Source organism: Arachis duranensis, chromosome 3 (assembly GCF_000817695.3).
Source record: "Arachis duranensis cultivar V14167 chromosome 3, aradu.V14167.gnm2.J7QH, whole genome shotgun sequence".
Lineage (NCBI taxonomy): Eukaryota > Viridiplantae > Streptophyta > Magnoliopsida > Fabales > Fabaceae > Arachis > Arachis duranensis.
The window spans coordinates 1,571,526-1,588,069 of record NC_029774.3 but is presented as its reverse complement, the minus strand read 5'-3'; the positions used below and the strand labels follow the sequence as shown (position 1 = coordinate 1,588,069).

Sequence of the window (16,544 nt, the reverse complement as noted above, 5' to 3'; positions counted from 1 at the left end):
ACAACATTTTAAGGTTCTAAACACATGTGACAAAAGTGCAATGCCATAGAATAAATCATAGCAAGCATTTAAAAGCTTGTTTTATATATGTGCTAATTAAAAATTCAAAGATAAGATAACAAGAAAAGCTGAGATTTTCACTCTTGAAGCCAATTTTGTCATTTTCTTCAACTTTTTATATTTGTATGCATCTTTTTCTGTATGTTTATTTATATACCAATAAGCTAAGCATATAGCAGTAGTCCATTATTGTTGGGATTGGTGTGTTCTTTCAGTTACTGGAAACAATACTAAAATGGTAGCAGCAATGATTGTAAAGAAGGTTGATCAGTTCATTTTTCTTTGGTTCCTTGCCATTTATGCACCAGCAGCTACATTTTGTGCCAATGTGACATATGATCACAGAGCATTGATCATTGATGGCAACCGTAGGGTGTTGATTTCTGGTTCCATTCATTACCCTCGTAGCACTCCTGAGGTATCGAATTATGCCGACTCATACCTTATTCATTACTGGATAGGACGTAGAGAAAATTTAAATAAATCTTAAACTAAATCCTATTCAGTAATAGATAAGATATGAGTCGACAACTCGTTAATTAGTGAGTAGTATAAGGTATGGAGTATGAACTTAGAGTAAGTGAAATCTATCTAATTAGTAACTAAGTAGTGTGTGTTAGCTTAGGATACAAGAAAGAATAGTCAATCACAAATATCATATATATCTCAAACAAAAACTTGCATGTCTATGAAATGAAACTATGAACATCAAGAACAGTGTTGTATATGTAGGAATTTATGTGCTTGTGTTGGTTACAGATGTGGCCAGACCTTATCCAGAGATCCAAAGATGGAGGAGTTGATGTGATTGAGACCTATGTTTTCTGGAACCTACACGAACCAATTCGAGGCCAGGTGCAGTTTATTTTGTTACCAACTTAGTTACTAGTTTGATATTGCTTCTTATGTTCTAAGAATTTGTATGCAACTTTTTTGCAGTATAATTTTGAAGGAAGGAGTGATTTGGTCAAATTTGTAAAGGAAGTGGCAGCAGCAGGTCTATATGTTCATCTGCGAATCGGTCCATATGTCTGTGCTGAATGGAACTACGGGTACAAATTGTTGGATCCTTGATCTAATTTCCATAATCTTTTATGAGCTAAGCAAGTTTCATGCATAATTTTGTTTTACTTGTGACAGGGGTTTCCCTATTTGGCTGCATTTCATTCCAGGGATTAAGTTTCGAACTGATAATGAACCATTTAAGGTTAGTCCTTACATATATATATACTTAATTCATGTGATAAGTAATAATAATTCAAAAATTTGTTCCTTCAGGCAGAGATGAAGAGATTCACTGCCAAGATTGTCAACATGATGAAGCAAGAGAGCCTCTATGCCTCACAAGGAGGACCTATTATCTTATCACAGATTGAAAATGAGTATGGAGATGTTGATTGGGCCTATGGTCCTGCAGCAAAACCTTACATAAAATGGGCAGCATCAATGGCTACTTCTCTTGATACTGGTGTCCCCTGGGTTATGTGCATGCAAGCAGATGCTCCTAATCCAATTGTATGTAATTATTAAGCATCCTTAATTTAAATCTATCTTCATTAATCTTAATTATTATACATGTTAATTGCTAGATTGACACATGCAATGGATTTTACTGCGATCAGTTCACACCAAACTCTAATGCTAAGCCGAAGATTTGGACCGAGGGCTATAACGGATGGTTAGTTACTCGAGCTAAGTTAGTTAGATTCTTGATAATAGAGCGCGGATAAAGACCGAAAAAAAGGGTCTAAGTGACTTTGAATTCTTTGATTTGCAATGGCAGGTTTCTTTATTATGGTGGAGCTGTACCTTACAGACCTGTGGAAGATCTTGCATTTGCTGTGGCAAGATTTTATCAACTGGGTGGAACTTTTATGAACTACTATATGGTATTAAAACCTATGATATCTTTTAAGTTTGTTATTATATGTATCTGAGAAAGGAATTGAGTTGATAGCACAAAGTTTTGATGTGAAACAGTATCATGGAGGAACCAATTTTGGTAGAACCACAGGTGGACCTTTTGTTGCTACTAGTTATGACTATGATGCACCACTTGATGAATATGGTATGATATTTATTTATTTATTTATTTATTTATCTTAGTTTGGTTCTAAAGAGAATCTCAAATTTAATCAATATATCTAATGCAGGAATCATTAGACAGCCTAAGTGGGGACACCTTAAAGATTTGCATGATTCCATAAAGCTTTGTGAAGAAGCATTGATTGCTACTGATCCAGCAGTTACATCTCTTGATCCAAATATAGAGGTATATATGAGTAGCACTTTTTAAAACTTATATCAGATTTTCTTAAATTTCTTCAAGCTTATTATGTTTCTAATATCTTATTAAATCATCTTTATATGCTTTATGGTTTCTGCTCTTTGAGTTCTCAGGTTGCAGTTTACAAAACAGATAATGTGTGTGCTGCTTTCCTTGCTAACATCAATACTACAATTGATGTGACTGTGAATTTTAGCGGCAACTCGTATCGGTTGCCGGCATGGTCAGTGAGCATCTTACCAGACTGCAAGAATGTTGTGTTTAATACTGCAAAGGTTTGCCTCATACAACATTTCAATAAAATTAAACAATGTGTACTCAAATTATTTAGATCATCAATTGATCAGAGTTAATAATCAATATTTAAAATGTGTACTAAGGTCTATATACTTTGTCTTGTTTTAAATCCTAAGAAATAATTATCATAGACTAAAGATATTTTTGTTGTGACAGATTAATTCTGCATCCACAGTTTCAATATTCAGAGCTGAGTCTTTAAAACAAGATGTTGGTTCTTTGGAAAATGATAGCTTGGGATGGAGTTGGATTAGTGAACCAATTGGAATTTCAAAGAATGATTCATTCTCAAAGTTTGGATTGCTAGAGCAAATAAACACCACTGCTGATAGAAGTGACTATTTTTGGTACTCATTAAGGTACATAGGACAAAGCTTTCTTCTGACCTTCAATGCTTTACACCATGATGACATATTTTCATGATATTTTCTGTTTTTGAAGCATTGATCTTGAAGATGGTGATGATGCTGGTTCTCAAACTGTTCTTCACATTGAATCCCTTGGTCATGCCCTTTATGCTTTCATAAATGGGAAGCTTGCAGGTAAAGTTATATATAATAAGTTTCGATTTTTCGCCATTATGTATACCTCAAACCTCTTTTGAAATGCTTTAAAATTGTTATAAGAAAATGATAATGTTGCAAAGTTCCAACAATCAAGGTTGATCTGAAATAAAACTAGACCACTTTTCATGGTTGTTCCTTCCTAGAATTTTCAGTTCAATTTTTTCTTCTCTTAATTAAATATTTCATAGATTATCTAACTATTCTTGTCTATGACACTTCTGAGAACTTTTCAGGGGGTGGAACTGGCAACAACACCAATGCCACTGTCAACGTCGACATTCCTGTCACACTTGTAACTGGAAAGAACACAATTGACCTCTTGAGTTTAACTGTAGGACTTCAGGTACAACATTTTAAACAAAAATGAAATTTTGATTTGCATTTTGCATTGCCTTTGTTAAGAAGTCATTTCTATACTATATATAGTAATCTAATGTGAACCTTGTACATATATATATAAGAACTTTGGAGCATTTTTTGACACATGGGGTGCTGGAATCACTGGACCAGTAACATTGAAAGGATTGAAGAATGGAAGTACTATTGATCTCTCCTCCCAACAATGGACTTATCAGGTTCTTCTCACCTTTTTTCTTATAGCCTATTATTGTTCTTCTTCTGGTTTCCTTTTTTTTTAATTTCTAATCTAAAACCATATAATATGCATATTAAGATTCTGTATTTTACTGAATTCAGGTAGGCCTTCTTGGTGAAGACTTAGGTCTGTCTAGTGGAAATGCTGGACAGTTGAATTCACAATCTACCTTACCTAAGAATCAATCACTAACATGGTACAAGGTAATCTCTTAGAAGATTAAATGTCCACACTTGACAATATAAGAGTAATTTATCAGAATAATCTGCAACTTGTTGTATATATATGTATATCTTCATATCTCAATTCCTTGCTGCAATGAAAATAAAGGGAAAACTACTATTGGACAAAATAATAATACTGATATGTTTCTGTCAAGAAACCATTTCTTCGAAAAGTTTAAACTGATAAGAGGAGGCACACGAATAGTTATATCTCTAACTGTTTCTAACTTAATGATCATATACATGTTGATATTAGACAAACTTTGTTGCTCCCTCTGGCAATGATCTGGTTGCAATCGACTTCACCGGGATGGGGAAAGGAGAGGCTTGGGTGAATGGACAGAGCATTGGAAGATACTGGCCTACATATGTCTCTCCAAATTCTGGTTGTACCAACTCATGTGACTATAGAGGGTACTATTATCAATCCAAATGTCTCAGGAACTGTGGAAAACCATCACAGACATTGTAAGTTCAAGATGATTTGAAAGTAATCCTATTAGTATTAGTGTTGGATATTGATTGATTCAATGATCTTGCAGATACCATGTACCAAGATCATGGTTAAAATCAGACAACAACACTCTTGTATTGTTTGAGGAAAGTGGAGGTGATCCTACAAAAATATCTTTTGCTAGAAAGCAGATAGGAAGTGTGTGTTCATATATATCTGAATCTCACCCTCCACCAATAGCCTTGTGGAATTCAGACACAGAATCAGGGAGAAAAGCAGGGCCAGTGTTGTCACTGGACTGCCCTTATCCTAATCAGGTGATCTCTTCCATTAAATTCGCGAGTTTTGGAACACCTTATGGAACTTGTGGAAACTTCAACCATGGAAGCTGCAGCAGCAATAGTGCTCTATACATTGTGCAAAAGGTACCATCTAGCTTTTTTGCAGTTTGAGTTATGTGTACTCACATTGTATAAGACACTGCATCAGTTCATAATGTTTTTCTTTCGATTTAACTGACTCGGCCGAGCTTTTTTCTAACAGGCTTGCATTGGATCAAGCAGTTGTAACATCAATGTATCGGTTAACACATTCGGAGATCCGTGTAAAGGAGTGACTAAAAGACTTGCTGTTGAAGCTTCTTGTATGTAGACATGTTGCTTCAAGATTCTTGCTACTTCATGACTTGGACTTGCTGAAGAGCATAGCCCAAGAATCTCAGAAGAAAATGATTCTGATTAGCTAGAAGTAAATTGTTATTAATATTTTATAAACAAATCCATATTGATGTCAGTTTTCTCAGTAGTAAACAAGAGTAAAGAATGACAAATTAAAACATTATATTGTAACTTGAAATGAAAAGGAGAGAACTAAAAGAAAAATGGTTCTTCATATTTTTAGCACACATAGAATTTATGAAAATAATGATCTTGGGCAACATTTTTCTTAGGCCCTTATTTGTCTATAGAAAAATACAAACACAAACCAAAACAAAACAAGTATGACAGCAATTAGATCATGTTATTTTTGTCTTCATGATTGATTATATGATATCAGTACTGAGCAATCAATCCTTCAGTTGAAGCAATCTCAGTTGGCCTCTCGAACCGGCAGAGTTTGCAGGTAGTCGAATAGAGAGTCCTAGTCTCATACTTGTCCTCACCACCCATCATGGGCATAGCAACCCCTTTCTTGACAGTGCTAACATAGTTAGGCCTATAAGTCTGTCCCAAAATACCTTCAACAGAATCTGAAAGGTTCTTGAACCTGAATTGTGTCTCAAGATGAGCAAAAGCATCATCTGATGGCAATTGATAGTTGTGAACCTTGTTCTCTTTTTCTCCAATTGGCCTTGCCCTTATGTCCATTTCAACCAAACCAGAAACTGTCACTCTCAAACTGTTTGTATCATCAGTTCTCTCAATGATCACTTCCCTGTCATCACCATTAGCCCTCCATTCGGCTTCTCCATCGGTCGGAATGCTAACTAATTTACCATCCCACTTCACTATGAGAGTGTCAACTTTGTCATCCCATTGAGATACTCTCCTAGCTGCAATGTCAAGAGTGTGTGAGTCAAACATCACAGCAAGAGCCTGCACCCATGTGTAGTCGCGAGTCCTTCCTTGTGGCCGAGTTCCAATGAAGTGAGCATTGATTTGGAAGTCATGGTCGGATACTATGGCAAAGTTTCCTCCCTTGGCGCCATGGAAGTAGAACATAACACCATCACCTCCAACGAAGCGAGGATCATAACAAAGAGAGCCATATCCATCACAGTTAGCTTTTCTATCTGCCAAAGAAACAATCAAACTCAACATGAATTCAACACACTTCTTGTTCTAACTACATACATATGTTACTTCTTGATCAAGTTACCAGGAGATAATTAATGCTTACATCTATCTAATCAAAATTAAACTTCTTAATCAAAATTAAACTAAATAGCAGATTCTTCCTATGAATTAGAAAACCTACACTTGCAAGTGGCTTCACATTTGCTGCTACAATCCAAGAAACAACCCTTCTGCTGCTTGTTCTTCTTTGGCTTCCTTTGGTTACACTCGGCCGGACACACGAGTGTCTTGAACTGGCAAGCAGTTTTCGCCTTACAGAAACCTCGCTCTTGTCCGGATGGCAGAGGTGAAAGCTTCTCATAGTCTGAAGATTCATCATAGTTCTTCTTTGGAGGCTTCTCTTCCCCCTTCCCCTTGTCCTTGTTCTTGTCCTTGCTCTTGTCCTTGTTCTTGCCCTTATCATCTTGCTTTCCATTATCCTTACCATTCCCTTTGTCATTCCCTTTGCCATAGTCACCATTGCCATTGCCATTACCTTTTCCTTGAGCATTCACAATGGCAGCTTCCATGGCTATAAGCAATATGAAGAATGCCACCAAGATGGTCCACTTTCTACTTGCCATCTTGGTGGATATGCTGATGCAAGTTTGAGCCTTTTTCTGCTTTCTTTCCACCCCTTTTGATTTGTTTTTCAAATGCTTGAATGTATTGAGAGGTGTTTGGATGGACATAACAAGCATCAAAGAAAGCATACATATATATAGAACTTTGGTTTTGCATAATTGACTTGAAGTTCGGCTTAAGCTTTGTTAACCCTTTCCCTAAGATTTAGAAAAAGATTGTGATTGCTTAGTTTTTTTTCAAGAATGAAAGATTCCAAAGTGATTTGTTGACCAAGTTATCAACACACAACACTAACTTGATGCTCAAACATTGTTCCCCCCCAAAGGAGACTTAGATCACTACTCAAAGGGAATGTTACATTTCATTTAAGACTTTAATTTTGATGCGGTGCAAAACGTTTTATACAGTTTCGCAATCATATCCATTCTTTTAGATGACCATTTACGCGATTAATGTGAAAAATAGTTATTTTTACTGATGTGACGTTGCGTAATTGGATATCCGTATAAAATTACTTTACGTGTATCAAAATTAAATTCTGTCTTATGAGTGTTGAAACATAAATATAGAGATAAATAAATAGATAATCTGTATCTTTCAATCTCTATTCTTTAAAGAGTTTAATTTTAATGCACCGTAAAATATTTTATACAATTGTGTAATGGTAACCGTTTTTTTGGATGACCATTCATACAAAGGTAGTTACTTTTGATGATGTAACATTAAGTAATTAGATACAGTGTAAGACTACTTTACGCATCAAAATTAATTTTTTTTAAGGAAAAGTCTAGGGGACCAGCAATTTTGTTGAATTTTGGCCAGCATGTAACCAGCAGAGGAAGGTGAGCCATTAGATGAAATCTCACACCAATCTCACACCATCAAATCATCATTGATGGCTAATTGATGGCTAACAATCACAAAAATTGCTAGCCCCCTAGCATTGCTCTTTTTTTAAAAGGGCAATAAATTCTTTTCTTTTCAAAGAATGTTATTTCTAATTTTGTTAGAGAACTAATTTTTCTTTGACCAATAATCTGTCAACAAAGTAGTAGATGAATACAAATTAAGAAAATAGAAAAAGAAAAGTATTTATTGATTATTTATAAAAAAAATATAACTTTTTTCTATCAATTCCATATGAATCTCTAACTTAAAATATATTTTACGTTTTTCTTTTTTTTATCAATTTCAGTCTCAAATTTAAAAAATTTAAATATAATTTTGTTTTTCTATCTCTATATGAAACTCAATCTAAAAGATGATATTATAATAACTCACTGTTATCTAATATTAAAAAGATGAAAACTTAATTTAAATGAGATTTATACCTCATTTAATATTAAATGATATATAAGTTGGCATGCAATGTATGTAAAGAAATAGCTTTTTTTTTTCCTATTGAAATGAAAGATAACTTGAAATTGAAGATCGGAGGCATTTTATAGAATCTTTAATCTAGTTGTATGGGATGTAGCTATCTTTTTATTTTTAAGCTTCAATTTGAAGCTACTTATCAAAAATGAAGTAGTTATATAATATATGAAAGACTATGTTACGTGTACACCAAAATCAGTTATTAAAATTAATTATTAGTATAAAATATATGTTAAAATGTATGATTAATATTTTTGGTTTGTGAATTAAGCTAACTTATTTGAATTAAAACCTTTCAAAGTTCACAGCATTGGCAATTAAATGAGCTGTAGGCACATGGTTTTTACGTGTGTATAGTTGTTATGAAGAAACTTAAATTGATGGCATTGATATTTTAATAATTTTATGTTGCATGGAACAGCTCCATCTATCAATATTTTTATGTAAGTCAACTCCAATTTTGATGCTACTCAAGCCACCCATCCTTGTCTCATTACCTCTTATTTTTAAAATAAAAAATAAAAAAATGAACGAACGAAAATGAAGAACACAATCTGAAGTTCTGAAACCTTTGAGATTTTGATAATGAGTACATATATAAGAAAGTAGGAAAAAAATACAAATACATTTAACTAAATTATAATAAGTACTATACATTTGAGGGATTATTTTAAAATTATAATATAATTTTAAAAATTAAATTGAGATTTAATTTCAGTTTTAAAAAAAATCAATTAGAATATTTTTTTTATAATGATTATTTTCTCTAATATTTAACTTTTAGTTTTTATTTTGAAAAGAAGGACATCTCACACGAATGTGTTTGGCAAACTTGTATATTAGAATAGTTTTGATGGTGGAAATTCAGATGCAGTTGACTTCACGTAAAGTTGATAATTGAGGGCCGTTAGATGATATAATTGATTTGACTAAATTTTCATACTATTAACTTCTCATAAAGTCAACTGCTGGATTTTTACCATTTTTAATAATTATATTTTTAGTTTGTGTTTAAAAATTTAAGTGAAAATAATTTTAACAATAACATGACTAATAATAAAGTAGCAAGATTAATGATTAAAAGTCTTAATTAAATTCACTTATCTGATTATTAAATGAATAAAAGTTCAAACATATATTATTTTTGTTTATGAATTGTTCCTTTTTTACCTTTTCAAGTTTAGAATCATAAAGTTTTTTTTTTAATTTCGTATTTTTATCAAAATTTCAGAAACTGTTTTTTCATGATTGCCAAACACGGCCTAATGCTCCTAGCCTTGTTGTCACCATCACAAACCCTATTCGAACAAAATCATATTCTTTTCTTCAGAAAATAGGGATCCCGTTCCCAATCGGGTAATCACAACTTCCTTGGACGCGGATCCAATTCATTTTCCTATTTTATTTCGTATCATCTCTCTTCAATTTCACTGAATCGCCGTTTTTCATCACTCACCCTTCTCAATTCCTTCCCTTTGCTTCATTCAATCGATCGTTTCCTCGATCTAGGGCTTTTCTATCGCGTTCTCATTTCATCTCCTGCGGAATTCAGTTTCTCAAATTAGGGTTTCTGAGCCTCTCCCGCTTCCAAAAGCCCCTCGATTTCGTCCTGGAATTTTTAGGTTTTTCGAAACTGGGGGAATAGGGCACTCCCAGTTTGTCGTTCTTGCCCATAAAAGGAGGTAACTTTTTCAACACTTTTTATCTTATAATTTAATATTTTGTTAAAAGTTGCCCATTTGAATGAATATGTCATTTTCGTATATTGAGATGGCGGATTGTGATTGTTCCATGCATAGTTTTCATCTTTATTGTTCCTTACATTAACCAATTTAAAATTTTTTATTGATGGGCACTTTTGTTTTCATAATTGTTTTTGTAATAATTGTTTAAAATTTCATCTTTTTTATGTGGAAGGTCAACGAGTTGTTCGTGTGGGAGTTGTGGGCTGAGCCTGCAAGATTGGATATAAGCTGGAGTTATCACAATGCTGGGTTTGAATCGTAGTGGGTTTAGTATATCTTGCCGTTTTCTCCACCTAGCTGAATGGCATCCATTGGAATAGCAAAGCTTAGTGGGGCCTGAAGCCCTCTTTTCTCCCCTTAATCTCAAATCAGGTAAGAACAATTGCAATTCAAGTGTCCTATCCAGATGCTGAATTGGAGATCTAAGATGTTTCTTTTGAATTGGGGCATACCAAGTCTTTTTTTTTTTTTCCCTTCAGGTTTTCAATTTTTGGTTGAGAGATACACCAACTACCTTCAAGGTGCTAGCTCCAAATGCTAAGTAAGACTCTTTCTTTTGCCACTGCAATGGGCTGCTGTAATTGCTTCGGCTTCATAAGGAGTCAAAGCCGACAGAGAGCTAAGCCCCGCCATGTCAACCATAATCCCTCCCAGGAGCGGTTGTTGGATGATGACATGGATGACATGGATGACGATGATGAGCTGATGTATGGTGACAATGTTGCTAACTCCAGTAGTGGAGATGATAGCGATGGGCAAATTCGCCCCAAGCGATCCGAGGATATTTTGAACTTCAGAGCAGAGAATGACTTGGTTTGTAGGAAGTTTCCTGTTAAGGAGACTCACAAAGTTGTTCGATCAGAGGTAATTGTTTGGTAGGACCAGCTTTGCGAAACACCAAGACCAGGCTGATTAGTGGTATATAGTGTTTGTGAATGTTCTTGAGTACTGTAGTGGTTTTAGGCTTTTAGCTGTCCCCCTTGTGTTTTGAATCATCGATGGCTTTGAGATCCTTTTCCCCTTCATGATATACATATACATATTTATTAAGCTATTTATATATCGGTATAATGGAACTTCTACTTGAATGAAGTCTAGATTTAATTGGAAGTGTTTGTTTTATTTCCGACATATATTCTTTTTTACTGATTTGATGTGAAGTTGTGGCTAGGTATTGATTTTTTTTCCAAATAAATTGGTTTGTTTTAATATTTTCTCAGCCATTTTAACCATAAATTGCCAGGGTTTATAACCATGTGCCTTTTCTATAACTAATGTACCATCAATGTATCTGCTCCATTCTGAATGGTTATTTATATTCAGGATAAAAATTGTATTGCATATCTTATCTATCGTAAGCTTTATTGAACTTCTGTTTTTCTTAGGATGACAATGGGACCAAGATGATTAATCAGTATGTTCGTGAATATAAGATCGGTTCTGGTAGCTATGGGAAAGTGGTAAGCTTAGGGTTTCGTTGTACTATACTGTCTCTCAATGAATGTGGATTTCCTGAGCTTCTTTCTTTACATATATGGCAGGCGCTTTATCGAAACTCCATTGATGGAAAGCATTATGCAATTAAGGTAAGGATAGTTTCTGGTACGAGTAGGAAGACTACTTCATCACGGCAAATAGGGTGCAGTTGATCAGTTATTGAGCTAAAAATCTTTGACTGCAGTCCTTTCACAAGTCTCATCTACTGAAGCTTCGAGTTGCACCCTCTGAGACAGCCATGTCTGATGTTCTACGTGAGGTATTCTTCTGTTGTATATCTTTGACTCTGCTGGAGGGTTAGTAAAATGTGCACGTTTCAATTTTTTTATCCATACATGTCTTATGTCATCTTTTTTCACCTCTGATCCTGTTTATACAGTGCTGCACATATAGTATTTGCATTTTATTTTGCTTCCTAGTTGATCCCTTTATGTATATACACACACACACACACACACAGCATTAGGATTACATTTCCTTCCTTGATTGTTTTGGCTGTTGTTCTACCGTCTCTGCGGTAGGCTAAAAGGCAGACATTTTTTATTTCAGGTACAAATTATGAAAATGCTAGGGCATCCTAATATAGTCAATCTTATTGAGGTGATTGATGATCCTGAGTCAGATCACTTCTACATGGGTATTTATGATTAGATGCTTCTTTTTGCTTTTGTTATTTGACGATTGAATGCCAATAATCAGATTCCTGAAAGTTTTGTATGACAGCCTTAAGTTAATGAACCTTTTTTGAAATCCTTTGCTTGATTGCGGATTTTGTTTCTTATACAGTACTTGAATATGTGGAAGGCAAGTGGGTTTGTGAGGGTACAGGCCGTGCTTGTGCCTTAGGTGATGAGACTGCTAGGAGATACTTGCGGGATATAGTTTCTGGATTGTCGTATCTCCATGCTCATGTAATGATTCTCAATCATTCTTTTGAAGTTAATGTTGATTAAAGATCCCCCCCCCCACAAAAAGAACCAAAAAAAATTGGGTTAATTTGATTTGATTATTTTTTAACCAAGTTGGGTTGGTTTGTTTCATTTTTTATAACAATAATTTGAAGGTTACTTTTGGTTTTTCAAAATGCAGAACATAGTACACGGGGATATTAAACCTGATAATCTGCTGATTACACGTCATGGAACAGTAAAAATAGGGGATTTCAGTGTCAGCCAGGCTGTTGAGGTACAGTAAATTACTTAGCTCAAATGTTAATTTGATTACTAGGAACTTATGAAAGCTGATGAGTTTACATAGGGAGACTAGTGTATTTGGAATGTACTTAGATGTGACCACCCAAAAGATTAGAAGTTGATTAATATACTTCATAAGCACTTGAAATATCAAATATAACTTGAGTGTTAATTGTCTTTTATCCTGAACTGAAATAGTTAACATGGGATCATGTGATTGGTCATTGCTTCAGTGACCTAAGGGTAGAGAGAGACTTTCTTTTTTCTTTTTAAAAATTTTTTTTGGGTTTTCTCCTGTTCTGTCTTATTTCTAATTATATGATTCTGGCATCTCTTTAGAAAAGAAAGCAAGTAGTTGTCAAGAATATATTATTACATTTTGAACTTGTTCCTTTCTGTGTGTGGTATGTTGACAAGATCTATGCACACCTCTTGATAGATGTTGGTGACATTGTGGGTGCATTAGGATATGTCCTTGTAACTAATGTGGTATCCCGTAATTGGTCTCATTTTATAGGATGATAATGATGAGCTTCGCCGTTCACCTGGCACTCCCGTCTTTACAGCACCAGAATGTATTCTAGGTTGGTTTTCTTTACAATCTTATTTCTCTTGCCCCTTGCAGCAATGAAATGCCCTATATCCCACCACTGTTTCGTGTCTGTTGATATGTTCTATGTTCTAGGTCTTACCTATCGTGGCAAAGCAGCTGACACATGGGCAGTAGGAGTTACTTTATACTGTATGATATTGGGTGAATACCCCTTCCTTGGGGACACACTTCAAGATACATATGACAGAGTAAGCAATATATAATATATATGATCACCCCCCCCCTCCCCGGGCCACATCATGATACATCTTTTCAGCATGCGTAATGAATGTTACTATTCCATTTTCTGTGATCCCAGATAGTCAATAATCCAATAATACTCCCAAATGATCTGAACCCACATGTAAAGAACCTAATAGAAGGACTACTTTTGAAAGGTATATGAACTAAGCATTTTGGTTTTCCTCGTAAACCAACACAATTATGTGGTTCTCAATTAAAATTTGTATTCTGCAGACCCAAAACTTAGGATGACTCTGAGTGATGTTGCGGCACATAGCTGGGTCGTTGGAGATGATGGGCCAATTCCTGAGTACCTATGTTGGTGCAGAAGGAAGCGCTTTGGTCAAGAAAGCAACGAAAACAATACTACTGACTAAATATTCTTAGGTTTTTGGGTTTGGTTTATGTATAGCATAAATAGCCCAGGAATTAATCGCCTTTTAACTCTTTTTCTGGCATGTTATGATTTTAGCAGGGTAGTCTTGAAGGAATCTTTGTCTTGGAATTTAAGAAAGGCGATGCGATGGTAAGCGCGGAAGGAAGAGAATGTTGGTTTGTGTTTTTGTGTGGAAGAATTTGGTGTCTAGGGACTTAGGAGAGGAGAGAATGAGATCTTGTATCCGGCTCTTTACAATGTTTGAGTTTTTGAGTTCCAAGTTTCTAGGCAATGTTTCTGTGTATTCCATGCATTTTGGTTTAAAGATTCATCCTTTTCACAGGATCATCAAAATTCAGAGTTATAGGATTGTGGTGAACTGGAGCCCAAGGAATTTAATGGGTCTTTGTAGATTGATGATTTTGTATTGGAGTGGAATGATTAGTAATGCTATGGATTTTATTTTACTGTTTAATCACATGTCTATTAGCAAATAGCAAGATTGCAGAGAGATGAATATTTTACTTTATATTTTACTAATGATTGACTAGTTTTATTAGTCTGATATTATTGTGATCATGAATTTTTTTACTTGTTTAATGAATCTGTTTAATGAATCTAACTATACATATATTATATATTTATATTACATCTAGAATCTAGCTCTAGTCAGTTTGATAAATTGCAAGCCTAACTTGGGTTAGTCAAGTGGTTAACTGATTTAGTTCGCACAAGTTAGTCAAGTGGTTAACTGATTTAGTTCACTCGTTCGTTTAAGTGAGTGTCGAGAGTTCGAATTTTAGTCTATGTATACGATACTTAATTGACTAGTGACAAACCTTAAATGAAGTTCAGATTAGTCATTGGCTTGCTAGTTATATCAGGAGAAATTTTAAAAATAGTTTGATAAATTGTAAGTATCATTGTATCAAGTAATCTAAATTGTTGTTATTATTATTATTATTATTGAAAAGGTTATGTAGGGCCAATGAAGCTATCTCTTATAGATCTGTGAAGTTGGTTATTCACAAAATAACAGGAAGAAAGAAGCATGACCCCAAATACTTGGTCCTTTATTGCATGTGCCTTATCCCCTACCTTGTTTACTTCATCCACCAAAAGAGACAAATCAGTGACACACTTTTGTTGTGCTATCATCATCATTCATCACCCCACCTAACCAATGTTTTCATATTTCTGTTCTCAAAATTACTAACACCGAATTCGTCGAGCGGTAGACAAACTCGTAAATTTTTCAACAAGTCTCGAGTTTGAGCTCAAGAAATAGGAACAAAAAGTTGCGAATTCTTGATGATAAAATTTGGATATCGGGGACGATTCTTGTGACTTTCCGTCAAGTAGGGTTACCTAAATTAATAGAGAAAATTATCCAAGTGTATATCTCTCTTTGTTGATGCAGTGCCAGGGTGTGTGCAAGCATCATGATCTTGCACCATTTGTGGAAAAGGCAAAGAAAATTGCTTTCAAAGTAAAGTTTGTTGTTATTAGAAAAAAATAAAAAAGCAAGGAAACGTGCATTGGCAAAATAACGAGCTTCCTTCCTTTCATTCTTTTCAAGATTTTGGAGAAATGAAAATGGAAAAATAAAAATATTTGGAGAAGTTACATATAAGTAAAGGAAACAATTACAACAACAATGTGGTTTGCATACCAAAAAATAAGTTTTTTTTGTGCCAAAAAACCTTCTTACATGAATAGTTGCAATTTAATTTCAATAATCTTTCAATCAATGTAAGAAGAACAGATACAAATATTCAGTATGAGTTATGTTATAATGAAGAGTCTTTTTTAATAAAGAGTAAATATTTTTTTTATAATATATAAAAAATATTTCAATAATGAAAGTAATATACTAATATGTATGGAAGAAATTTTAAGTATATTAAATATACCAGTATTTCAATAATTTTAATCGTTGATATTAATTATAAAATATATATATATTAATTAAATAAACGGTTAACATTATTAAAAGACTGGTGTGGATGCATTTAAAAACTTTCGGTGTGTATATACGAAGATTTTCAAGTATACCGTCATATCGATGTATCAATGACTTTTAACTGTTGATCTTAATTATATATATTATATATATTTTTTATAATTAAGATCAACTGTTAAAAATTATTGATATACCAGTATGACTTGAAATTTTTCCATGTATATATATAGAGTGAGAAGGGGGTGAAGTACAGAAAAATAAAAGAAGGGACCACATTATAAGAGATGGTGTGATTTTTGAAGAACATGATATATTAGTAACATAACATAGGCATGGCCTGTGTCAGCCATCAAACTCTGAAATATGAATAAAAGCCACTTGGATTTTCTGACACACAAAATGAAATTATAAGAAAGAATGAATCACCACCACTCCCCCCTTCCAAATATCACCCTAATGAATAAAGCTTGATTGAATCACATGCTCTTTTTTTTTTTTTCTAGTTTCTAACTCTTAAAATAAAATAATGAAAGAATCTAGTAGCTCTAGATCTGAGTGATGATGTTACCAAAAGAAAATGAGACCAAATATTTTCATAAGTGAAATGGTGACCATTTATAGAATATGGCAATAAACACATTAATTAACAAGACAG

General features: G+C 34.0%; 3 protein-coding genes across 3 annotated transcripts; 2 read left to right on the top strand and 1 right to left on the bottom strand.

Moving 5' to 3' along the window:
• Nucleotides 1-295: 295 nt before the first annotated feature.
• On the top strand, nt 296-5,134 carry LOC107477099 (beta-galactosidase 8-like). The gene is made up of 18 exons (XM_016097063.3): nt 296-478; nt 820-915; nt 1,000-1,112; nt 1,201-1,267; nt 1,339-1,575; nt 1,650-1,738; nt 1,844-1,949; nt 2,041-2,128; nt 2,214-2,332; nt 2,461-2,622; nt 2,801-3,003; nt 3,086-3,186; nt 3,444-3,553; nt 3,672-3,785; nt 3,907-4,008; nt 4,286-4,497; nt 4,572-4,908; nt 5,027-5,134. Exons 1-18 carry the CDS (start codon nt 296-298, stop codon nt 5,132-5,134), a joined length of 2,547 nt encoding a protein of 848 aa, XP_015952549.1.
• Nucleotides 5,135-5,353: 219 nt separating this feature from the next.
• LOC107476945 (uncharacterized) lies at nt 5,354-7,023 on the bottom strand. Its single transcript, XM_016096895.3, has 2 exons — nt 6,461-7,023; nt 5,354-6,275 (listed from the first exon to the last, which is right to left on the bottom strand). The coding sequence occupies exons 1-2, from the start codon at nt 7,017-7,019 to the stop codon at nt 5,536-5,538; spliced, it is 1,299 nt and encodes a 432-aa protein (XP_015952381.2). The 5' UTR covers nt 7,020-7,023; the 3' UTR covers nt 5,354-5,535.
• A 2,529-nt stretch (nt 7,024-9,552) lies between these two features.
• On the top strand, nt 9,553-14,406 carry LOC107476946 (serine/threonine-protein kinase GRIK2). Its single transcript, XM_016096896.3, has 13 exons — nt 9,553-9,962; nt 10,198-10,397; nt 10,505-10,889; nt 11,411-11,485; nt 11,567-11,611; nt 11,707-11,781; nt 12,072-12,159; nt 12,309-12,433; nt 12,612-12,707; nt 13,233-13,299; nt 13,401-13,516; nt 13,627-13,705; nt 13,785-14,406. Exons 3-13 carry the CDS (start codon nt 10,560-10,562, stop codon nt 13,925-13,927), a joined length of 1,239 nt encoding a protein of 412 aa, XP_015952382.1. The 5' UTR covers nt 9,553-9,962; nt 10,198-10,397; nt 10,505-10,559; the 3' UTR covers nt 13,928-14,406.
• The last annotated feature ends 2,138 nt before the right edge of the window (nt 14,407-16,544 follow it).